Source organism: Zeus faber, assembly GCF_960531495.2.
Source record: "Zeus faber genome assembly, chromosome: 9".
Lineage (NCBI taxonomy): Eukaryota > Metazoa > Chordata > Actinopteri > Zeiformes > Zeidae > Zeus > Zeus faber.
The window spans coordinates 15,626,079-15,652,764 of NC_137197.1; the positions used below are offsets into that span (position 1 = coordinate 15,626,079).

Here is a 26,686-nt window from a genome sequence, read left to right on the forward strand (position 1 = left end):
CCGGTTGTCCTTCCTTGGACCACTTTTGGTAGGTACTAACTAACCACTGCATACCAGGAACACCCTGCAAGACCTGCTGTTTTGGAGATGCTCTGACCTAGTCGTTTAGCCACCACAATTTGGCCCTTGTCAAAGTCCCTCAAATTCTTATGCTTGCCCATTTTTCCTGCTTCCAACACATCAACAAATGCCATGGGCACACTACACGACTTTCAAAGACGTCAGATCACTGTACTGTGTACTGTACTACACTGTACTGTTCACGGTACTAAACCTTCTGTCTTGTGATCCGGAATCCAGCAGTCTTGTGGTTTGCACAACACATGACTGATCAGTAACAGGGGGTCACACGTTACAAGATCTTTCACCAGGATGAATCCCAACGAGTCGGTCGGGTCTCGAAACTAGGTTTTGTCACAAAAGCACATGAGAAGCGACACCCGAAATTACGCAATACCATTCGCAGGACAGTTAATATTTTATTACATTCTTGATCACTGTAAAAACCGAATAAAACCAAAATTGAAATAAGAAATATATGAAAAACATAGAAGAAAAGTGAAATAGCTCGTCCCTCATGGGAGGCTGCCATGATTTTCTTCCAATTTGGGCTTTAAAATTTTTTTTTTTTAAATCGCCAAAAACCTGTCTGCGAGTGGAAAATCAGGTCAGAGTTAGGTAGACTGAACTCGGCATTAAAGAATAGACTCTTTACTTGCTGCCTAATATATCCCACCCCTTGACAGGTGCAATTGGAACGAGATGAGCAATGTTATTCACTTCACCTGTGGTTTTAATGTTGTGGCTGATTGGTGTATATCAGAATATCAATAAATGCGATATGAGACTAGGCATCGTCTGGTATTTTGGTTATTGTAATATAGTGATATAGTTAAACTTAAAGAAATAAAACATTTGTCTCTTGTCAGGTTTACGACAGCATTCACACTAGTTCCCCTTCCCCATCTTTTAGACACACCAGCTTTGCAATTTAGTTTGGTAGACACAGCAGAGCAAGAGTGCTGAACAGGCAAATATTCCATCGTAGCATTATGGGGCACACAGTCTGAGAAACACTGTATACACTGTTATGAGTATAAGTTGAGTCATTTCTATATTTGTACTGTACTGTAGGCTGGAAGCCCCACAGGGGCACAGCATCGTCCCTGTGACCCAGTGTTAGGGAAAACCTTGCTTAAGGGTGGTGGCTCAAGTAACATGATGTCACCGCTACGGCAGAGTTCTCACTTTACGGCCCTTGCTGTCTAAAAGCAGCACTATGTAACTTTTGGTATTTGGTGTAATGTCCACCTAGTTTACAGCGCCCCTTGCATGGTCCTCGCCGCTTCAGCGAGCTTTCGGTCCACAGCTCCCCCGGAGCAATGGGGAGCGAGGCCGCAGGGATCGGCCCCTTGCTACCCGTGTAGGTACCAGATGTGCTCGGCCTAGCAGATTGGGGGCAGAGGGTGAAACAAACCCCGTGGCGTAATGACAGTGAGGGCTGGCGCACACCGGCTGACATACGGGCACACCACTGTCCCGTCTCATGCGCCATCGGGGAGGTGGAGCGGCTAATTACCAGAGCCAAAAATCAAGGAAGTGCCCTAGTGCCGCAAAGCGCACCCAAACACAGAATTTACATAGTGCAAGAATAGGCTTCTGGGGGGGGTGTGTGGGAATGAAAGAGGTGCTATTCACCATATTAGAAGTCAGTGTACCATCAAAATTGTCCTGAAGCTGTTACTTTAAGGTAAAAAAGTTACTTAGTTTTGCTTTAAATACGCTCTGCCTGTACTTTCTGTGTAGTTAAGCCCTAACTTGAGAAATAAATGCTGATTCACAGTCAATTTACCATTTCCCTGCATTACACTATGGTAATATGTGGTGATAAATATAAATTTAATTCAATGACCTTGCTCATTGTAACATAGGGCATTTTGAACTGGATATGTCTGAAAGGTGAAGATTGTATCACTATGCCAACACTGGCATTACAAGCTATGTGGATATAATTATTACTCTATCCAAAAAATGTTTTTATAAACTTCAAAACACACTTATTCTTTTTGCCTCCAACAATTATAACTATTTTTTTAACCACTCGGTGCATTAAAGATGGTTGGTGTCGCTGTTTAAGATTGAATGAGTCAACAGAACTGCCAAGGACAACCTCCGCATGGTGGCTGGCAAATGCACAGGCCCTCCGCCAAGTATATAGATTATAATAACTACAGACTGGTCATCCGCAGCAGCTCAGTGGCAGAGCTCACAAAATGACTGGAAACTGAAGGGAAGCGGTTTCTATGTACTGTAATAATATCGCCAAAACAGGCCTGGAATGCGTTTTTCTATTGTTCACAGGACGGGCCAATGAGCTGTAAGTAAAGGAAGTAAGGGGTGATGGAAGGAAGAAGGGGAGGGGTGGGCAAGCACCCGAATACCTTCCACTACCAACAAAGAAGGTGTGTGAAAACAAAATGCGAATCATCATTGTTAGAATCAAGTTAGTATTGCAGAAAGAAGAATGACACACCAACGACAGATTAACATCTTCAAAATGACACTTCCTAAATATGGCTTCCTCAGTTCCCTCAGTCGGTAAGTGTGTGTTAAAAAAGCAACACTGAATACGTATTTCAATGATTATATGAAATAACCCTGCACTGCGGATGGAGCCCCCTTCAGGCTCGGTGCCACTGGTTGCTCTGAGCAGCAGGATTTGTTGACGAGAGGCGGGATGTGACAGTAGCTTAGCCCAGGGAGACGGATCAAACAAGACCTCACAGCGAGGTCAAAACAATATCCGGTCAGAGCGAGGGCGGGGGCGGAGGGCTGCGTCCACATTGATCAACGCTTTATTTTTGTTTAAGAATTACACATAAGGCTGTCATGATCATGACATTTTAGACGACAATTATCATACAAATAATTGCGATTAAAAACTTAATTGTCTTTATATATAATGGCATGAAATAAAACTCATAATAATAATCATCATCATCATCATAATGACAATAATAATAATACATATTTAAATATTGTAGTAGAGCCATTTATTGGCATTTAAGATTAGGACATAACAATTCAGGTAGGCAGTTCATTTTCTCAACCCAACTTAGGGAAACACACCTGATTCACATTATTTTGGTCAGGATCAATTTATTCCGCCAGGTACATTTACATATACTTGGAATTTGTTCTGGTGAGATGTGTTTTACTGCAGATGATTAGCATTAACAAAGCTTCACAGTCTGAAAAAAATGTGTTGTTGCAATATCATTGTTTTAAAATTCCGCTTAAATTTGGATGCAAAAATTGTGACCACTTTGATAACACATTAAAATCCTCAGTTTCTGAACCATAGTCTGTGTTTCTGCCTCTTTTATCCATTTCTATGCTCGATGCATTACTTGCAGCAAGGCTCTGGCCATTGAGGTTTATACACTCGCTGGCCAGCCAACTAATACAGAAGCCAAACTGACGTTTGGAACGGCAGAACTACACAGTGTCTGCCAAAGTGGCTGGTACAGTAGATAAGCTCACCAGCCACAGTCATATTTGCCAGCAAATTTCTGGTGCCATATGGAAATGTTATACCCTACATCTCAGACTGTCCAAGTGAACTGAAAATTAGGCCTGCCATCGGTTTTGATTTAAATAAAAACTACCAATTTATTCTTGAAAGCTCCCATTTTCTCTCTGCTTGTCCTGCTATGAGAGTTGAAAGAAAATGTCTGTAGTGTGCTGTGTGAAACAAGAAGAGGAAGCGAGTGAACAGACGAGCAGGAAGCGCTCGGTGTGTCACGCTGGGTTCATTCTGACCAAGTAAGGCTTGTCAGTGTTAATCATTAAGACACTTCGAATCTTCTCTCTCTTCACCCCCCCCCCCCCACATTGTGAGCAAACATCTTTCTTTCTCAAACCCTTTATTCCACTATCATGATGAGAACCAATGTTAAGAAGTGACACTCCCCTCGACCGCACAGCTCAGCTGTGAAAGTCACATTTAGGCTCACCGCACTGCTGCATTGAATAAACAGGGTCTACAATGCTGTGGAAAAAAAACTGCTGTGAAATTTCATGGTACATAAATGATTGTCTCAAGGACAAATGGCATATTCTGTGAAGCTCACATACAGTGGTCAGGCAAAAATTGTCTTGTATTTTATAAATTGTAGATAAAAATAATAACAATAAAAAAGAGGATCAAAATCTCTGTGGATGCCATTGTGCAGAAATCTACGGGGCGTCACAACGCAGCATGTCCGCCCACGCTGTGCTTGATTCGCGCAGACACACGAGGATCCTTTACCATGATACCAGAGCAGCTATGCAGACATGGTGTAGTCTTACTTTAACATGGTCGAATGGAATATTACCCAATATTTCATATTATAACCCAATATATTATTCTAACCCAGAATATTATAACCCAAGCAATGGATGTTTAGGCTCACTTCTGAAACTAAATTGTGAGCAAGAAATGGCTCGTAGGGTTTTGGAATACAAATGACTGGGTTGAACACTGTGCAGCGTGTTATCAAACATTTCCATACTAAAAAGGCAGTGAGATGAGTACTCAGCTTTATCTTCCAAGACCGACTTCTAAGTTGGAACCATGCGCCGCAATTAGTTGCAGCTTAAACACCACACTAGCCTCTCGAGTGGATGAAAGTCATTGGTCGATTCCAAAGCATTCTCTTGTGGGCTAATACTCATTGGTTAGTGTCAGTGCCACTGCCTTCTCGGCCCAGACAATAGCCGTCTTTGTATGTAATGCTTGGCTGTGAGTGTGTGTGTGTGTGTGTGTGTGTAAGTGAGTGGAAGCTTCCTTTGCTCTGACTAGGAATTTGTTTCTCTGCAGATTCTTCTTTCAATGTACTAATGAAGAAACGTTTCTTCACAAAAAAACAAAAAGCAACAACAAAAAAAACCCCAAAAACATTAAGACAAGTGAAATTTCTGCATGGTAATTAAACAAAGAGGAAGGAACATATACAGGCTTCCTCTTTTTTTTCAGACAGCCTTCCCTGGTGGATGACAAAAAAAAAAAAAATCAAAAAAAACAACACATTGAGGAACTAGTTGCAAGATGAGGATGTATAACAAAGGACTAATTATCTATACAATCAGCAAATTAAACTAGACAGTTATTTGATAATTGCATAAAGTCAGCAAGCATTCTCCTAAGGTCAACTAATTGCATTTTTGAGACAGCGACTGTATTATGCATTTTGATATAACTCTTTTTATGACTGGTGCTGGGTTATTGCTTTGCCAGTACCCGTGTTTCATAGAGAAGCCATTCATCAACCCATTTCAATCTTATCAAGACTAACCATTTCTCTTGTCAGGGACAGAAACAAGTTTTATTCAAATGAACGAATAAATAATGATTACTAATTCAAAAGGGAATGTATGACTAAGGTCATAGTCTTCATTGTACATCTAAACAACAAAACTGGAAAATTGTACAAGAGCAAAATTGGTTGTATAAATGTGACCATAAAGATTATACACTACTCACAAAAAGTTAGGGATAGTCGGCTTTCGGGTGAAATTTCAGGATGAATCTAAAATGCACTCTAACCTTTACAGGTGAACTTAATTTGACCTTCTCTAAACTTTTGAATGCACATGTCCAACTGTTCAATGTTTCAGTACTTTTCGCACAACCTGCTGTTCTCTAACAAGGAGCTCAACGGCAAAATTCACAACAGGTGTTTGATCCATGAATCGACCAATACATTTCCTGGTTCAATTAGAATTGGTATTCAAACAGTCCTCTTCATCAAGCTGTTCACATTTTGACATCATGAGACCAAGACGACACCTAACAATTGATAAACAGTACCTCGCCATTGCGAGGCTTCAAACAGGATGTTGTCAGAGGGAAGTGGCCACTGAGTTTAGAGTGTCACAGAGTGTCATCAGCAGGTTGCAACAGAGATACAGAGAGACTGGAAGTCACAGAAAGGCATAGAAGTGGACGTCCTTTGGCCACATCCCACACTGATGAGCTCTTCATTGTGAACAGTGCGCTGCGGAACCAGGTGATGAATGCCACTCAACTCCAGGCACATTTAAGGGAGATGAGAGGCACCCAAGTGTCACGTCAGATCATTTGAAACCGTTGACATCAGCGTGGTCTGTGTGCTAGACGACCTGCAAGGGTACCTGACCACACCACCAGGCATCATTGTCTTGCATGGGCCAGGGAGCATTAACACTGGACGAGGCACCAGTGGCCTCAGTGCTGTTCTCTGATGAAAGTCGATTCACGTTGAGCAGAAATGATGGCCGCCAACGATGTTGGAGACGTCAAGACGAGCCTTTGGTGGTGGTGGTGTTACAGTGTGGGCAGGTGTGTCTAGTCAATACAGAACTGCCCTACACTTTGTGAATGGTACAGTGACAAGCCCATACTACCTGAATAACATTATTAATCCACTCATTGTGCCCCTGCATGAACAACACAGGCGTAATTTAATCTTCATGGATGACAATGCTCCAGCTCATCGAGGTCGCATCATTAGGGAACGGCTGCTGCAGACTGGGGTACCTCAAATGGAGTGGCCTGCACTTTCTCCAGACCTGAATCCCATAGAAAACCTATGGGATCAGCTGAGTCTCCGTGTAGAGGCTCGTAACTCTGTACCCCAGAACCTCAATGACCTGAGGGCCTCCCTTTAAGAAGAGTGGGGGGGCCATGCCTCAGCAGACAACAAGTCGACTTGTGAACAGCATGAGACGTCATTGTCAAGCTGTAATTGATGCTCAAGGGCACATGACAAGTTATTAAGACATTGACATTTTTTGTTGTGGTGAACCCACCACTGTTGTTGGCTTTTGTTTCAATAACTTGTTTTAGATTAGGAAATTACCATTGCATGCTTCTACTTTAATGCCCTACTTTCATGATATAATATCACTGTAGCGTGAACTTTTTACATTTTCCATAAATTTCACCCGAAAGCCAAATATCCCTAACTTTTTGTGAGTAGTGTATATTGCTCGACTTGCCATTCCGTAACCCTCAAATAAAGTGTTTTGAATCAAAATTGCATCAGCATTGCGTCACACAAAATATTTTCCTTTCCTCTCCAATCAAATTATCGATGCAATCAAATTCAATTCTTGGCTTAATTTCAGGGAACTACAGCTTCCCTTTATTCCCCAGTGGCAAAAATTACACCTATTTTGCGTTTGATTTCTGCGTTTGATTGAAATTCAATTACAAAACTACAATGGAATGAAAAAACGTTTCATTCAGGAATGGTAAAAAAAATATAAAAATCTGCCCGTGTCAGACCTTCGAGCAAAGTCATATCAGGGTTCAATTGGCAGTAATGTCTGCTCTATGTATTTTGCACTTAAAAAAAACAATAAATAAGTCACCATGATGAGGAAGCATGGCACTAGTTGTAGCAGCTATTCAACATCCTGCAGCCCCAAAAGAAACGCGTGAAATTGAGACCGCAGCACTAGCGTGGGTTATAGATCTCACTTGCATTGGAGGCGGGCGTTCAAATCAATGAAAGACTCGCACCGTATAAATGAAATAGAACGGTCGAGAGAATGAAAGAGAATAGCATAGTAACACGCTTGCTTGTCGGCATGAATTTCAATTAACCGTTTGTAATTGCTGAAGACTTCCCCCGCTGCGTTGTTTTCTATCAATTTTTTCAGGCCGTGCCTTGCAGCTCAACAATAGTTGCTTATTAATATAACTGCACTTTCATCTTCATAGTTCCTCAACACTCAGAGGTAAACAGATGTCTCCTGCAATGTTTGTGGACGGCTTTATTCCGACACGTGCACTTGCCTTTTGATGCACTTTGTCATGGTTGAAAATAGCAGTCAGTCATTCACTTAACAGAATGGGAGGACGGTAGAAATGGTACAAGTGGCTGGAATGGTGTTGTTGCTGCTGTCGTCTTTATAATAAAACTATTACTTTGACCACAGAAACATGGAAACTAAGTCAATAAAAAAGTCTCACACGGACCGAAGAGACGGGACATGGGCAGTCCAGGTCTGACCAATCTGACCAATATTTTGTCTGATAATGATTGCCGATAAAATAAATAAATAAATAAATAGAGCTCTAAAATTTTTCCTTGATTAATAATATATATATCCGCCCTAAAAAAATAAAAAATAAATAAAAATACAACACCTATCGGTCAACACCGACTCCACATACTTGAAATTCACTTGAATTTTAGGTGGCATTGATATTTAGCAAAATATCTGCTTACACTATACAAATCATGTTAAAGAATCAAACAGGTCCCACACATTGAACTGTTTGGCAAAACAAAATATAATAATAAATTAAAATTAAATGTAGTTTTAATTAAAAAATTCAAAAGCCATGAACTTAGACTAATTAATTAATTAATTAATTTCATGATTATGTCATACCACTAGACCTAGGTATTGAAATTCAATACATTTATGGCATTGACTGGCCTGCTCTGACACTATGGAGTACATAAATACTGTAATCCTTAATTTCAATACCTTAATACTTTATCTCTTCAGCAAAGGCCAACAATTATACTATGTTCACATAGAGTATATATTTACCATGTAATTTTTGGTTTGGTTAAAAGGTTTTTTAGAAATTTTGTCCAGTATATTATTCAGCCCCTTACGCCCGACACCCATGTTTCTCATTTCAACGAGCCTTGCAGCCAAAATATTTTGTTCAGCTACATCTGTAGGTCATCTCAATGGATCCTGCCGGTTAGCCGACGAACAATAATCCTTGGTGCAGGAACCAAATCATCGGCAATGGTATTGACTTAAAGTCTTGTAGCACAGAACCCAGTTGGGCCTGTGACGCTCTTCCAGGATGGCCACAGCAGCCTCCTCAGAAGCAAATGTCTGACATCCATCTGGTGATCATGCACCCTGTTGCATCACTAGACTGAACCTCACAAAAGTACTCAAATTGTTTCCTAAAAAAAACCCGTGTTTTTCTGAAATAATGTTTCCTCAAATGGTTGCCAATTCTCTTTAATTTCACAAAAATCTAGATCTTCACATCTGATCTGCCCAGGTGATCAAACAAACGCTGCTTATTCATCTTTCCCTCTCGATGATTACAAACGCGCGTCTTTGTCACGAAGGGGAAGAGAAGCTGAGAACAAGGGCTTGACTGAAGCGCAATGAGACCAATATTCAAAGAGAAGAAAAAACGAGTCAACTGTCGATCAGAGAACATACGGAGGGCACAGAAAAACAATGTAGACAGCTGTGGGTTGAGCATCACTCTGACCACAGAAGACTCCCCTCTTCTGCTGGTATGATGTGGGCAAAAAACACCCTGCTTCTTAAGGCGCGGGGAGTGAAAATAACAGGTTGCTGCCGAAAACATACCGTTTACTCTGCACCTGTGTAGTCATGCTGATTTTCATAGATAATGTCAGGCGACAAAAAAAGAACTTGAGCACCTTCATCCTAAGACAAGTTGAGATTAAAAAAATTACCGCCAGAACTACAAGGAGTATAGGCCTCGATTTTTTATTTATTCATTAGGATTTATAGTTGCTACAAAAAAAAACAAAAAAACAACTGAATCTCTTTGAGTCTCCTCACTCTTTTCAAACCATAGCAACTTATCACGCTCATGTCAGCACTGTTCCTCTTAGGACAGGAGTTCCACATTTGTGTGTGTGTGTGATTGGTGTAACTTTGCTCACCGGGGCTGCGAGTTTTCTTCATACATCCGCTCCTTGCCTTCCTTAAACAGGCTGATCGTCTGCTTGGTCTTCTTCGTCAGGTTCTCCATGAAGACCCGGAAGTACTCGTTCTCTCCCAACGTCTCCATTTTGCCCTCGTAGCGCGACAGGATGGTGCGCAGGTGCTGATAGGTATCTGGCAGCAGGTCCAGGATGTAGGGAGGGCTGTTTTTCAGAGCCAACTTGGGGTTTTGGCACAGCCGCACCACCTGCAGAGGTGGCGGATGCCGGTGGGAGCAGGAGGGGCGAGGGTTGAGTTGAGGAGGGAGGTGAAGAGAAAGGCAGGGAAGAATTTGTAAAGAGGAGAGTGAAAGGAAAGAAACAAAGAATTATACGAGAATAAATACTATCCACTTGGGCATAATTCACGTCATGCATGCAGAGTATTTATCTTCGGTGTCGAAGTTTTATGAGGCAACATTTAGATATATAGAATGGGAAACGGTAGTGTGATATTGTATGGTATTCAAAATAAATGTAGTCCACCACTTTAGAGTCACATTTTGAAACTTCTGAGAAATCAGCCTTCAAAGTTCTAGAAGCATTTTCAGACTTTTGCAGCACAAAATACACATTGAGAAACACAATTAGCGCTTTAAATGGTTACATTTGGATAGTGCTGTACTGTACTCCTTAAATGAGTAATTGTTGAATGTGTTTTTCTGAAATAATATTTCAATCATTCATTTATAAAAACATCAGAAAATGCATAATTGAAGTTAATCCTTTAATTTTACTGTTTCATTCATGCTCACTATAGTAACATGGCCGCTCTTATTCCTATTATCCTGTAACTTCTAAACATTCCCATTCCCTGCATTTATTGCTTTATAACAATGATCGTTTTAAGAAAGCGGCACTTTTAAGATTGCACGCATGAAAACCCATCACCAGGGGAAAGCAATTCCCAGAATGCAATTGGCGAGGTCCTCCCAGCCATTTGAATTCTGGAAATTGCCGTTTCCTGGGAGCGGCGATATTCAGCGATTTCGACAATATAAATAAGAGCGTCTGCCGCCCTCTGCTCATAATCCATAACACAGAGAATACACTTTCACAGAGAATTTCTTGCTTCCGGTGTTTGTTGTTGTTTGTTTATAACATTGTCATGGAAGTGACGTCAGCTCTTCTTCTTTGTGTCATTTGAGGCGACGTCACTGCAACATTTTTCTATCACGCGAAGACGACGTCGTGTCATTCACAATTTGATACACTTTATAATCATATTTTATAAAAACGGTTTCACTTCCTAACTCCACATTTTTCGGGATATGGAAGGATGACGTGGATCTGCATGTTTGCATTAAAGGGACCCGTAAGATCGCCACGTGTTCAACAACTCGTTGGTGGGTCATCTAATGCTGATGGAGCACGCAGCCTCAATTTTTAAAATATTTATCTGATGTTTAGAAATCAAACTCAGTTTTGAAAATACGTTGAGCGACTGAATACATCTTGAGGAACATATATCTGCTATAATCTCATTTTGGACAAAAAAAAAAAAAAAAAAGAAAAAAATAATGAATTTCCGATGTTTTTCCACACCCAGCAACCAGTACAGAGCTGTGAAACATGACGGGTTGGGACCTGGTGGGTCACAAATGCTAATGGTGATCTGAATTGCTATTAAACACAGCACCGTTGACATCTGGATTTATAAGCACTTTCAATCTATACCAGTTCCACCTTAATTTTTGCACAATAACTATTAGGAAAGCATACTACTAAATTTGATGGGGTGAAGCACTGAGGGACACGGGTTTCAGACTATAACATACAAACCATGGATCAAAAGGCTTTCTTAAACCAGGCAATAAATAAACCTGATCTCACCAAAATTGACTACATTACAACCTACAAATTCTTCTGCCTAACCGCTGAAAACAAATTCCCATCATAGGGGCCACTCACACTGATGCACACCCCGAGTTAAACAGTGTTGTTGGCATCAATCATCAACGCCAGATTGGGGACATTTGGTACTGAGTGAACAGAGTTATAACATCAGTAAGCCATATAAGATACAAGTTAGCATCAACGATGATGGTCGTTGAGACATTTCCCTTAAATCGACTGTGTACATAGGTCAACACCCCTAAAAAAAAAACAGAAAAAAACCCCTCACAAGTGTGCAGACTGTGTATAGATGCATGCTATAAAACCTTCTCAATAATTTATCATCAGCCTCTGATGGTACTATGTGATTCAGTCCATTGCGCATTAATTTTTTAATAATAAAAAATAAAGACACTGGACCAAATCCCAGAATAGGTCCTGAACTGTATAAGCATGGTTGTTGTCATGGTCAGTCAAAATCTAGAAAATATGAAAATACACTACATTGGTAGAGAGAGCCAATGGGAGAAGGTTTGATGATATTGTGTAGAAAGTTGTATAGAAAATCATCTACCTACAATATTCTTATAAACAATATGCCACTTTACCCCCTGCCCCCATTTCCTTCATCCGGTACTAACTCTATGAACCAGGACAACTCTGTCAGACCAGATAAGACTGGTGCCACGGGTACACCTTTTAGGTTTTTGGGAAGCCCAAATGTCCACAAATACTTCCAAATAAATCTGCGTGCACAAATTAAGTTGATACATCAATCAAGGTGGCCTGCTGTCAAGTTGACTGCCACCCATCGAAGCGGCACCACTTTGCTGTTGCTCCAAACCGTCATCCTCCTCAGTAGTGTCGTGGCCCAATAACTATACAAACTGTAGAGCAACAATCACAACAAACCATATTCTGCATACAACCACACTTCTGCGGTGCGTACTACTCGCCTGTCTCTTTGTAACAACTATTAACATACCTTCTAAATCATTTTCAATACAACTGATGAATGAGAGGAAACAATCAGCTTGCATAAAATTTGCCCAATCATATTTTTTTGTACATAGCAACATAGCTTCCATGTTGCGCTTCATCTAGGACAAAAAAAAGTTTAATACTAATAAAATATTTAAAAAATATTTTTGCTGTTCATCAAAAAGTTTTAGACTGAATTGATCGAGGAATGAAAAGGAGATGGCGATGCAAATCAATATGACTTTAGTATCACCACAGTTATGTTACACGGCATTGGTTGTAATGGAAAAGAAAAATCAATGTTATAATATTGATTCTGACTTGTTAAGGTGCACAAAACAATGTTTGAATTTCCCATGGGATTTTCATGCTGCATATAATAAAACGTTATTAGCTTGGGTCCACTGAATAAAGATTGATTTAGGATTTCTTAAAAAATATTTATTAATCCTTGTGGGCAACATGCAGAGGCTGAGAAAGTTAGAGAAGACACTCTCCACGGACAAATGATCTGCTGTTAAGGTGGTGGCTGGTAGTGTTACAAGTAGATCAAATAACAGGCCTTTAACTGCATAGCTGCAAACCAATCTGGCACACTGTATTACACAATGTACAAAAATAATATTTGAACTTCAGGGGGGACAATAAAATGGATGACCAAAAAAGATCAAGGATGTGGTCGTTAATGAATAAAACAATCCCCAATGACAATCTTAATAATGCCAGACTAGGTGGTACTCGAGGGCATATAGGGCAATTATTACCAATTATCTTGACGAATACCTAATCTCAAACATTTGCTATTGGTGCCATTTACACCCCCCCACCCCCAAATTTGAAATAATCATTAATAATATTGGAAATTATGACCAAACAGGTAGAGGCCTTGGTTAAAACCGTATGTCTATGAAAATCCGAGAATGGCATGTCTTTACTGTAATCCTGCCTTGAAGACACCATTTAACCATATCACAATATTACCAGAACAAAAATCCCAGACAATATTAAGTCTCATATCACAACATTGATATTATACCAATCTATCTCTGAGCTCCTGGGCTACTCAATCAATATCTTTGTCCATTTAAACTAAACATAGGATGATTGTTGAAAGCAATGCGGTTATCAATCGATTCTGTCCTTGAGTATTTTATAGTTGAGTAAAAATGCATTTGCATGTGTATAATGTTAAAAGTTCCGCAGGTAAGCCATGGAGCAATTTCATCCTCGCGCGCTTGCTCCAATTCTACATTGATGATAAAAAGAAAAGCAGAACACTGCAGCCATAGAAATAAGATCCACCCAAAAACCTAGAGTGGATGCCAGTATTGTGGGCCATCGCTAGTCCGTCATTGGTTATTAGCTTTGTAGAGATATATGGTCACTAAACGTCAGCGCTGTTAAGTTAAGGCCCCCCGACAAGGAATAGAAACACAAAAGGCTGTGTTGTCCTCCCATCCACTGTGAAAAAGCTGTGGGAATCGCACAGGAAACTTGGAGGGGGGCGGCGGTGTCAAGCCGCTAGAAGCTGCCAAATCAACCTCCTGTGTGAAAATAAATCCAAATGATTTTTCAAATGGCCACGCTGGCCTGATTTTTCACAAGTCTTTGTCAAAGCTTGCAAATGACGTCTGATTCCTGATGGCTGGCTGACTGTCGGAATGTCAACAATGTCGGTAATCGCAGATAACTGCAGCTACTGCACCGCGCTGCTAGGTGTCTTATCTTACCTTGAGGGGAAAAAAACAACAGTTTAGCCACACTTTCCCAACATACTCTGGAAAAATGAGGTTTGCCACGAACAGATGCATGGGGTGAGTGGGTGCAGGTTTGGGTTAAATACATTTTTCCAGGGCTCTGTGGAATATTCAATTCTGATTGGCACAACAGCGGAAAGTGGCGGCCAGTTATTTTGTGAATAATGACCACTGATGTGTAAATAACCACCGTTGCCACGGGCAACCACTCCTCGGCCTTGGTCCACGTCCCTCGTTCAGCTACGCTGCTGTGGCCCATTGTTCTTAGCGGATGATGCATACTAGTCGGTTATACGATGCATTTCAAATTCCGTCTCAACGCATTCTTCTATTAAGTGGCCGTTGTAACGAGCGGGGTGACGTGCATAACAACCCCCTGCCGAGTGACGCCTCCGAAGGGGGTTATTTTTGCGATAACGACCGGCGAGGAGCACATTATCCCTTACTTACTAGATGAAGTTAGCCTATCCATGCCCTGCCTCTGCTCATTAGCCACCGTTAGCAACCCTCCTGCTGGGTCAACAGAAGAGCTGCAGCAGATTAGCCAGCTAACAGCTCGTTTAGGCTAATAGCTTATCCACCTACCTTGTCCATCAGCTTCCAGCATTTCTCCACCGTCTTCTTGTCCACGGCCCCGGGCTGGTGGTGCGAGTGGAGGTGGTGGTGGTGGTGCGGCTGGAAGGCGTCCTTCATCATACCGATGAGCCCTCCGCCTTTCTTCAGGTTCCCAGCCATGGCTCGGCTCGGGAGCAGGGGCAGGGGCAGGGGCAGGGTGGGGGGCCGAGGGACCCGAGCCGCCTCCCGCAACACTGGCTCGACCCCCCCCTCCCCCGGCGAGGACAGCGCCCGGGTGGTGGGTTCGAGCGTTGGTCCGACTGCAGGGGGAGGGGGGGGGGGCTGGCGGCTCTCTACCCGCGCGGTGACTCCATCCAGAGTTTGAAGCTGACACCGGGGTTTCCACGTAGATGCCCCCGGCGGTGGTTAGCACAACCCCCCCGCCACTCAGAGCCCCGGAACCCGGTGCAGTCAGCAGCTGGTGCGGGGAGCAGAGCGGGATCCCGAAATGTCCTATTTATGACAAAGGGTCAACTGTTGATACAGAGGTGTGTTGTTGCTTTTTAAGCTTTAATGCATGTAGCCATTTTTTATGTTTTGGTGAAATTTTAGGTTCATTGTATACTGCCATTTTCTTTTCAATTTCTTTAGGTAATTTCACGGTTATTGCATATTATCCATCCATCCATCCATCCATCCACCCAACCGCCCGTCCGTAAACTCACCCACCCATCCATCCATCCACCCACCCACCTACCTACTGGGGCTGGACAAAGGGCCTCTGACACCCACCCTATGTCCGGCTGCCTGCGGTGTGGAGCGGCTCCTCTCCCCCGGCGGCGCTCCGCTCCAGCGCTGTCGGTTCGCCTCGGTCCCGACGGGAAGTGGGTCCACGGGCGGTCACACCGCGTCCGCTCCCCCTTCGTCGCCGTGCATGGCGGCGGACCCCCGACCTGCGTCTAACCGCGTCCAGCTAACCCGGAGCCCGGGCCGAGTTACGGAGGCAGACGGATCCGAGCAGACATTAAACGCCGCCCGCTGCTCTCCTACTTCCCCTCTGGCGCCGCGCATGCGCCGCTCTACCCCCCCCCCCCCGCCACGCCTTCCCGCGTGCGCGCGCACGCACCGTGCGTGTTCCCGGGCGCGCGCGCCTCCGCGTTACGGTACGTGGGGCTGCCCGGTCGCCCCGGCAACCAGGGACGCTTTGAAGGCGGCAGACTGCCCGTTTTGTCGGTGGATTGAAGTTGTTTAACTTCAGTAATTTGAAGTTACACAAATATATTTATATATATTTTTTTGTAGTTTACGTATCTCGACGCCAACGCGTGGTTAACCGTCCTCTACATTCAACCAACATGCCTCCAAAGAAAACCGCAGCGAGGAAAACAAAAAAGAGCCCAAAGAAGACGCCCGAGAAGAGTATTGGTTTCCATCTGATATTTATATTATTATGTACAGCAGGCTCAGTGGTGGAACAATGGTGCAAGTACTTCGTTACCGTGCCTATAACTTTTTCCGAGTACCTCTATTTTTGAAGCATATTTCAGTTGCGGATTTATTCCACTGCATTTCAAGGCAAATTCCCAAACTCATTTAACTTGAACAGAACAAAAAAAAAAAAAAACTCAACAGGATTTCTATTTATGTATGTTAAAGGTAGGACGATACCGCGTAGTTGGAATCAGGATATGCATGAACCCTGATTTGCTGGAAGAAAGGGTCCAGTGGCATCTTGTATGCGTATGATCGGGTTACTGGGTCTGACAAAACACTTAAAAGTACATTTCATGTCAACTTTATATACTTTACCGAAGCAGACGTGTCGATGGGGTGCTTTCACTTTCACTAGAATCACTTCCAGTCAGGGTATTAACGCCTACTTCTTCCACCACTTGGGTCATGCTCATTCATCCCTCCTCGTGCATCTTCTCTCTCTCTCTCTCTCTCCCTCTCTCTCTCTCCCCCCCCCCCCCCCCTCTCTCTCCCTGCAGGTGAAAATGAGCCGGAAGTGCAGTTCAGCCGCAGCGTTCTGGATGCAGCCATTTTAAAGGATCACCTTGGTGAGCAGTGGCACAGGGTGAAGGGCCCCCTTCATTATCATCATCCTTTGACAAATCTCCCTCTTCCCTTTTTTTTTTTTTTTTTTTAACGTTTTTAAATGAAGCTCATGGGTTATTATGAGCACTTGACAGTGGAGGGGGAGGGCGTACAGTGCACAGCATTCATCAAAACTGGAGAAACCATGATATAGGGGGGTTTGACATAGTCAGATGAGGGGGAACAAGAGAACTAATGCCTGCCTTTAACACATCCATTTGTTACGTTCTCATGCACTTTACCTTTGATAAATCCCATTTTCTGAATTTTGCCATTATTTGCGTTATGTTCTCAAGCGAGTCATATTTTTTGGAGATTGTGACACTCAACGTATATGTAATACACCGATCAGCCACAACATTAAAACCACTGACAGGTGAAGTGAATAACGTTGCCCACTTCGTTCCAATGGCACCTGTCAAGGGGTGGGATATATCAGGCACCAAGTGAACAGTCAGTTCTTGAAGTTGATGTGTTGGAGGCAGGAAAAATGGACAAGCGTAAGGATCTGAGCCACTTTGACAAGGACCAAATTGTGATGGCTAGACGACTGGGTCAGAGCGTCTCCAAAACAGCAGGTCTTGTGGGGTGTTCCCAGTATGCAGTAGTTTGTACCTACCAAAAGTGGTCCAAGGAAGGACAACCAGGTGAACCGATGACAGGGTCATTGCCACCCATGGGCTAATTGATGCGTCTAACCTGTCTGAACCGATCCCACAGCAGAGCTACTGAAGCACAAATTGGTGAAAAAGTTAATGCTGCTATGATAGAAAGGTGTCAGAACACACAGTGCATATGGGGCTGTGTAGCTGCAGACCGGTCCGAGTGTCCATGCTGACCCCTGTCGTTCTGCCTGAGCGTGAGAGCTGGACGATGGAGCAATGGCAGAATGTGGCCTGGTCTGATGAATGATGTTTTCTTTTACATCATGTGGATTGCCGGGGTGCGTGTGCTTCGTTTTACTTGGGGAAGGGATTGCGCCAGGATGCACTATGAGAAGAAAGCAAGCCGGCAGAGTCAGTGTGATGCTCTGGGAAATGTTCTGCTGGGAAACCTTGGGCCCTGGCATTCATGTGGATGTTACTTTGACACGTACCACCTACCTAAGCATTGTTGCAAGTACACCCCTTCATAGCAACGGTATTTCCTGATGGCAGTGGCCTCTTTCAGCAGGACAATGCTTCCTGCCACACTGCAAACATTGTTCAGGAATGGTTTGAGGAATATGACAAAGAGTTCAAGGTCTTGACTTGGCCTCCAAATTCTCCAAATCTCAATGCGGTCAAGCATTTGTGGGTTGTGCTGGAACAACAAGCCTGTTCCGTGGAGACCCCAAGGGCTGTTTCTAGCCTTTTGGGGGCCCCTATTTTGTGAAATTATGGTTGGAGGGGGGGATTCCAAACCCCCTAATGTGGTCTGGGGGCATGCATATATAATTTACATGCAAATAAAAACAAAGAAAAAAAAACATTTACATGCATCCATCTGGTGCACTTTAAAAAGGGAAAAGAGGCTTGAGCTGCAAAAAGCCCAGAGCTCTTAAGCCTAGAGCCCCCTTACACCATTAGAAAGCTGAGACCCTAAGGAATGAGATGCAGCTTGACACTATATGTACATTTTTTCTGTAAATTAAAAGGTAATAAACATATTTGTAATAGCGCCTGATAAATTGCTTAATATTTTGAGTGTAAAGGGTTTTGATCATGATACTTATGCCTTGTGATGACCATTCCCATGCTCAATTATGTGTGATTAGTTGCTGCACCAAGGTGTGGGTTGATAGCATTAATTGCACAGCTTTGGTACACTTTCGAGCCATTTTTGACCGCTTGAGAATTGGGAAAAAGGGTAAAAAAGATAACCACAAAAGGCCACCTGAAGACCGTGACCTTGAAAAACACCGTAGAAAACTTAATGCGGTGATACAGTATCAATAACTTGAAAATTGGAGATTTGTGTAATTTTGACGATTGAGTGTCAAGCACTTTTTTTTTGAAAATGGCTCAGAAAACCCACTAATCGTCAAAGGACCCGGACAACCCGTACATTTTCTGAATGGTCCACGCGTCTAGATTCTGGTCACAATAGGTCATTTAATGATGTAAGGTAATTTGTCTAAAAGTCTGTTTTCTGTGAAGGGCTGCGCTGTGGAAAAAAAGGCCAAAATGGCACCTTGGGGGCCCCCTGGAGGCTTGGGGAGCCCTATTGAACCACATAGTCCTCATATAGCAACAAATGGCCCCGGAGACCCCACCTCACAACTTACAGGACTTAAAGGATCTGCTGCTAACGTCTTGGTGCCAGATACCATAGGACACCTTCAGAGGTCTTGTGGAGTCCATGCCTCCACATGTCAGAGCTGTTTTGGCGGCACGAGGGGAGCTACACAATACTAGTGGTTATTCACCGTGGTTTTAATGTTGTGGCTGATCAGATTATAATGCTCACAGGCAACGAAGGGTACATGTCTTGATAAATCACAAAAAAAATAGAAAATATTTGTATACGCATATCGATTTTTATGTACTTATTAATTCACCAAATGGAGGGGAAGATTCACTTTTGATCTCCTTTATTGTGGGAGGAAGTCAGAGTGCCCGGAAGGAACCCACGTGAACGCGTGGAGACCATGCAAACCACCATCTCTAAGAAAGACATCTCTAATAAAGACGGGTTTGTTTGTCCTGTGTGTGTCAGACCTGCAATGCGACGAGGCGCAGAATGCACAGGCTTCCAGCTTCGCTCTGCGGAGACATGCGAGGGACACGGAGCAAAAGCTGCAGCAGGAGATACAGGACCACAGGGACATCACCGCAGGTACGGCAAAGACACGTAGGAATGCTTGATACTGTTTGTTCTCGGTGCCCGGAGATTAGAAGTCGATTCTTATGAGGCTCTCGATAAAGAGCCTTTGGTTGGGATAACATAAGGCACGGTGAAAGAAATGAAAAAAGAAAAAAAAACAAATCTACCGAAGTGGCAGCCTTGCCTCGAACTTCAGTAATAAGCAGCTTTATTCTAGATCTTAGTCGCCAGTACAAGACGATGCAATCAGACCTGACCCAAAAGGTGAAGAGATTGAAGGAGGAGGTCATTCAACTGCAGAAGCAGCTTGGTAGGAACCGTTCGTTTATTAATTTGTGGAAACATATTTATATATAATTGGTATAAGCATTAAGAGTATTGACGTTTCTTTGTTGTTAATGTCTGCTTAGTCCAGTGCCAGGGGGAGTTGAGTACCGAAAAAAGTGACCGGGGGCAGGTGGAAGAGGAGAAGGATGCGGTCATAGTGGAGCTCCAGCACAAACTGGACAGCATGGAGACAGACTATGAGAAAATCCTGCATGTGAGCTATATAAATATATATATGAAAATGTTAAAAGTCAATATAAAACCGATACTAAGGCAGGGTATCGAATCTCTAGGGATATGCAAGCTCTTCTTTAATTGCCAGAGTCAATGATTGACCACATTAACAATTCCTCTTATCGATGCTGCCCAGCTGCTTCTCAAATGGCTGTTTTATCCTCATGGTTTGCTGCCAATTTGATAATGGGGTTTCATATTTTGCGGAAATGGAAGGAAGCGACTGTTCAAAACGTTTAATATCAAACTTGTCTCCATGTTCCACATAAATTGCAATTATTTCAAGTGACGATGACCCAAAAACAGATATATTAAAAATGTCATGTCAACATGAAATTAAACAGGACGAGTTGAGCAGTTGTTTTGAAAAGTAATAATAATAAAAATGACCAAAATGAGAAATCTCGTAATGGGCGAGAAAAAAAAAAAGGCCAAAAAGAAAAAAAGAGAAGTGGAGGTTCTTAAAAACAGTAATTGATTCTCTGTTTGGAAAGCAATTATGAGACAGGAAAGGTAACTACTGCATAACGTGTTTCACGAGTCCACTCTTCCAAGGCTGTAAACTGTCTTATTTTCTCTGACAAGTTACACAATAGTAATGGATAAACAAATCCCTAAATAATTGGGTCATCACTTGGGTCAGTTGTCATCTCACTCACTTCCTTTCCAATACAGTCGCACGCAGCTGCATATGCCTGATGTCCGTGACGTGCACTGTTTCAAGAACGGTCAGAGGCTGAGAAAAACCTTGAGACCTTGAGAGGCTGTTGTCAAGTAAACATCAGAATAACGTCTCATTCCAACCTGCGTTTTCTTTTCATCGTAGGACACCCTCGACAGCCTGACGTCGCAGCTCTCCTCGCATCGGCAGAGGTGGGAGGACGAGAGTTCGGCCACCCACCAAGAGTACAAGGACCTGCTCGCTGACTTTGGCCTTAATAAGCTTGACATCTAAATGGTCTTACATAATAGTGACTGTGACTTTCTTTTGAGCATTTGAGTGAGCCACATTTACATCGGTTCGTGTCTGTAGCATGTTTGATTCCTTTCGAATTGTCATACAATTTATGGCTGAGGATTGTTTACACAGATAGCTGGACCGCTCTAGGATGGGCACATTACATAGTCCGGATCGATGCACATATTAAATACAGACTTATACAATGCCTGCAATGTGGTGTGGTGTCCACTAGATGTAGTAGATGACTTTTCTTTATCGGCAATTCTGTTGATAAAGTGTCCTTCAGTAGATCACGATCGGTGTGTACGCAGAGCCGGTTCTATACAACAGACCACGGGCAACATTTCATCGTGACGTTTTTTAAGTATTAAATGACTTCAGTGTGTAATCAGTGCTTTCATTGGTTTTATGGTCATGAGAGCATTGTGATAAGACACAAGGATGAGGGGGGGCCCCTTGTTAAACACTATCTTTGCTCCTGCTACTTCCCACCTCTTCATCCGGTGTTAAGGGTTTGTAGAAATGAAGGTACTGATGAGGCATTTTGCAGCCACGGCATCTTTTTTATTTTCCTTTCTCAGTGCTTGCTTTGCAACTCCACTCAATGGTTTACGCTGATGCCAACAGTCCTCATCAGCCGACAGCCAACAGTCCTTCTGTCATTTAACTATTCAAACTAGAAAACAGTAGTCTAAATAAATCCAATAATCAATATAGTGCCCACATATTGATCTTAGAAGACTTTTTGACCCTGATAAACTGGTTAAAATCTGTTACTGTCTCATTTGGTTCGAGCCTTTTCTATTTGGTATCCAAAAACAACTTGTCATTCATCAATAAATTGGTGAATTAGTCTTTATTCGTGTCACAACCACAAAATACCTTAAGAGTATAAGAGTGGGTGCAGACTTAGCGCCATCATATTGCCAATGAGATACAAGAGAAAATTTTATATAAATGTAATAAATAAAAATAAAATAAATATAATCTCCAAATATAAGGTAACACACAGATGTACAAACAAACAAACAAAAAGAAAAAATTAAGAAGATACTGAAGACACTACATAAGACTACAACAATTATATACTATTCATCAAAAAAGTATCCATCTATGTACTGACTAAGTTTATTATTTTTCCATTGACTTCCATTCAGTTTGAGGTAATCTTGGGCGCCATCTAGCGGCCGATAGCCGAACTGCAGTTTGAAGCACTTTCGCATTGGCTTCAACCCCTATTTTGTATACTCAGCTAAACCATTAATCAAAAGCTTTATATAAATGAATATGTCCTTTAGCATTTGCTTTTTATTTGTTATTACAATACATTTGAAGTTATTACATGTTTCATGAAAAACATGAAAGTGCTTTGACGTAAAAGTGTTCTCCCTCCTTCTGTTGCCTTAGTGACGATATCCCACCAAATTATGTGCGTCCCGAGGAAACGAAACCATGTGACTTTTCCGACTTACCGGCTAACTCTTTATGACGCCGCACCGTTATCAGGGTTGTCATGGCAACATGAAATTGTGAGAAAGCACATGAAGCGGTTCTTTCTCAGAAGTAGAAGGAACGGTTCAGAGGTGACCGGCAGTTGAACCGTTCAAAAACCCAAGAAGAAGAAGAAGGAAGAGGAAGAAGTTGTTCTGGACGCAGCCGCTCCCCTACGGACCAGCACAATGCAATGGTGCAGGACGCAAGCAAGAAGAAGACGGGACAAAGGACAACCAATTGGGACCCCCCCCCCAATTACTCTGGAGCTTCCTCTACATCAAAGCACACGGAACAGACGCTGAGCACGACGGCGAGCGCGACAGCTCAGACGGTGCTGAACAAACTGCGGCCGGAAGGTAAAGCGCCACGGTGGACGACGCAGAGTTCAAAGTTCACAAGGTCGTCCCGAGCGCCTTGCGGCGAGTGCTACGGGTGGGTCGCAGACAGGGGCGAGCTGTCACTCAGGAAACTCGCCTGCTTCTCAACTTGTTCATCCCGAGATCCTGACAGCTTTCTTGCCTCGCTGTTTGTCTTGACGTCTTGGCTCCGACACCTCTGCGTGGATGTGATTCATAATGCATCGTGACAGTGATGGGATTTCTTTTAGCTGTAGGTTACCTCTTCTTGAAGGCTCATGTACGAAAAACCACAAAAAACTTAAGAAAGGAAACAAAATCCATCTGAAACACCTCACTGAGACGGTCTATAATGGGTTGTCTGAAGTTTTATTAGGTGTGTGTATGAGTGTGTGTGTGCTAAGACGTTAAGTCGACCTGTGCTGTACATGCCGCAGCACTTGGAGGAGACGGTTCAAGTGTCCGATGAGTTTGGCGCTAACAGTGCGGCAGCTGGCCGCCTTCACCGAAGAGAACAAGCCGAATGTCCAGCATTGTGTTTGATGCCGTTCTGCGCTGGAGCAACCGCCGCGCCCAGGAGCGCGGGGACCACGGGGACCACATGGCCCTGCTCCTGCCCGAGATCCGTCGAGGCTGGGTGACTGACGGCTGCAACTGAAAAATAACACACTGGCGAGGGACCAATGAAGCGGAGGGAACCGAGGGCCTGCCATTGCGTTCTTTTCCTCAACGGATGTTGTTGATCATTTCAACAGTGTGCGAAAGTTCGACCTCGCCACCCGAACCTGGCACCTTGGACATGACGCGCTGTAGCGTCAGCGTTGCCGCATCTATGCCATGTACAAGAGAAGGCGCCACGCCAGCGCCGCTGCGCTGCACCGCAGGGTTTACATCTTACATCAGGGTTTCACAGGGGATTAACCCCTGAGGAGTGTGTGGGTGGGAGGCTTTGACACTGTCAACTTCCTGCGCAGTGCCGAAACGTACCCTCCATTAATGACCAATAGCACCTGGCGTGCAGTTATTCCTCCATGTCCACCCCCTGCACCAACTTTGGCTTGGAGGTGGTGGACGTGCTCCTCTTCGTAGTGGGAGGCTTCAAAGGCCTTAGCCTGTTCAAGGCGGAGTACTGTGATGAGAAGATTGGACAAAGTGGGCCAACGCGAAAGACTTACAGCTTTTCCCGCGGCGCGTTGAGCTGTACGACCTCCCCAACATGGAGGAATACGCTGCTCCACCGGACGCCCTACCCCTCCCGGAAGCACAGAGGGGGGATGATTCTCCTGAAACCCCAAATTTATTAACCTAGTCACATTGGAGTTGACCGCGTTCCAGTACAAGTCGGAAAAACCAAGACGGAGGGCTCCAGGAGAACCTTTGTCGTGTTTGCTCTTTCCGAATACAGACAACTACAGAACAAATACGGGACCGGGGCATGTAGCGCTCCTCTGGGAGTCTGAGAACACGTACATGTTCCGGTCCAAACAGACTTGCTCACATCACAGACAATGCTTTCATTTATTAGTGATGCGTGGAGCAGCAAATCTTGTATTTTGAGGTCGGGGCTGCTGAGGTTCTTTGACTGTCCGAGTGGGAAATTCGACTTCAGGGAGCGTTGCAGTTGAAATGACAGTCTGAAATTCCGACCTCCCAGTTCAAATAGGACGTACCACAACCCCCCAACCCTCCAGCCCTTACCCAAGGTCTCCGCCTACCCACCAAACTCCAAATTAATTATTTGAAAACAAAAACTTGTCAACTCTGATTAAGCGCAGGAAAAGGACAGTGAAGACGGAGCACGTATGCGTTCAGCCGGTGCTCCAGACTCGAGGCAACATAAAATGGGAAGCAACACTACAGACACTCACTACAAAAAATACAAACGTGAGCAGCTTCATGTACATGAGATTTTTGTTTGTATTGTCCTGGAAAAAATGTTAAGCAATGTGTCACCGGGCCTCACCGTAGCGACAGCCCATGATGCCGTCACCAGGCAGATTTACAGCTGTGTACAGAAGCTCTGAGGACCTTGAGAATAATGCTCACAGATAAATAAATGTTTATTTTTTCATGAGAAGAATTATTGGACCCCAGGAAGGAAATGGGCCCTTTAGCACCGACACCCACTTAATGATCTTAAATTCTTATTAAAGAAAAAAAATTAATGGTGCAAAAAATTAGATCCAGCCCCCCTTTTGTACAGTAGATTAAACCCAACATCCGCTGTGGGAGAGAGGTCTGAACACATTACTTGCAAGGTTCATATACAGTGTGTGTGTGTGTGTGTGTGTGTGTGTGTGTGTGTATATATATATATATATATATATATGTATATATATATATATATACATATATATATATATATATATATACACACACACACACACACACACACACACACCCATATATATATACATATATATATATATATATATATACACACACACACACACACATACACACACACACACATATATGGTGCATTTTTCAGCCTCTGAGGTGATAAATCATTTACACAGGGATTAATTCCATGCTCCAATGATAAATTAACACCGGTGATGAGAGTCCTTTATCTTTGAACAAATAATTTATTTAAACACAAAGACTATCTGCCCTTTGAAGTTTCTACATTTGGTTGGTTGACTGAAGTTATTTCAGTCAAAAAAGGCATAATAGGCATTTTGCAAAAATGTGTCGAGAAAGGATCATTATTTATCGCAAACGTGCCTGAAAATACAACGTATTTCTTTGTGAATGAAGCTGAAAAGTAAAATAATCAAGTTTTAGAGACACCACATGAAACTACATGAATAGTTGTAGAACTTGAACTTGTTTCTTTTTTCCAGTGATATTTGAATATACTTACGTGCGCGAGGAGCCAGACAGCTGATCGTTTACAATTTCGTTTTGTAATTAGAAATATTGACTTTTGTAATCATTGAGAAAATGCTTGTAAAATAAACTGGATGTATCTGATCCCTTGTTTAGTTCATGTTTTCTTCACTTTACTGTCAAAAGTGACTTTGATTTCTTGTAAAAGCACATCACACCGTTGTATTGTTGTTTCTCTCTCTCCTTTGTGTGTGTGTGTGTGTGACTGAGTTAGAGAGAGACCGTATTGCATACCTTTGCATGCACACTTCAACAAATGGCACGTGCGCACACACACACACACACACACACACACACACACACACACACACACACACACACACACACACACACACACACACACACACACACACACACAAGCGCAGACCACCGAGTAATCAATGCTTCCCCATCTGGTTGCCATCGATCAAGGCAGGATGAATACTGTAGTAAGGGAATGAAACACCTGAGTTAATGAAGCTCCCATTTTATTTCTCTGAAAGACAAACAATGTCAAGATGTTTTGGTCAATATGTTCAACAACAACTGTCTGTGAACAAAAGGCTGCGTACAGGCCTTGACAGCGTCTCACCTTGTAGAAAATTCTAGCACTTAAAACACGTTCTCTTTATGCACACAACAATTGGCCTTAGCAACGCGTTG

At 43.0% G+C, this 26,686-nt stretch overlaps 2 protein-coding genes across 2 annotated transcripts in view; one reads left to right on the top strand and one right to left on the bottom strand.

Annotated features, from left to right (window-relative positions):
* cbl (Cbl proto-oncogene, E3 ubiquitin protein ligase) overlaps positions 1–15,058 on the bottom strand; it is a gene marked incomplete at its 5' end in the record, with an annotated part of 43,781 nt that extends 28,723 nt beyond the window's left edge. Inside the window, 2 exons of the mRNA XM_080006626.1 lie at positions 9,711–9,958; positions 14,909–15,058. Coding sequence (XP_079862752.1) covers positions 9,711–9,958; positions 14,909–15,058 — 398 coding nt within the window. The remainder of the gene's footprint in view (positions 1–9,710; positions 9,959–14,908) is intronic.
* Positions 15,059–17,960: 2,902 nt separating this feature from the next.
* On the top strand, positions 17,961–21,296 carry drc12 (dynein regulatory complex subunit 12 homolog; the record flags this gene model as incomplete). The annotated part of the gene is made up of 5 exons (XM_080006627.1): positions 17,961–17,991; positions 19,673–19,792; positions 19,998–20,090; positions 20,191–20,321; positions 21,168–21,296. The coding sequence occupies 5 exons, from the start codon at positions 17,961–17,963 to the stop codon at positions 21,294–21,296; spliced, it is 504 nt and encodes a 167-aa protein (XP_079862753.1).
* Positions 21,297–26,686: the final 5,390 nt, after the last annotated feature.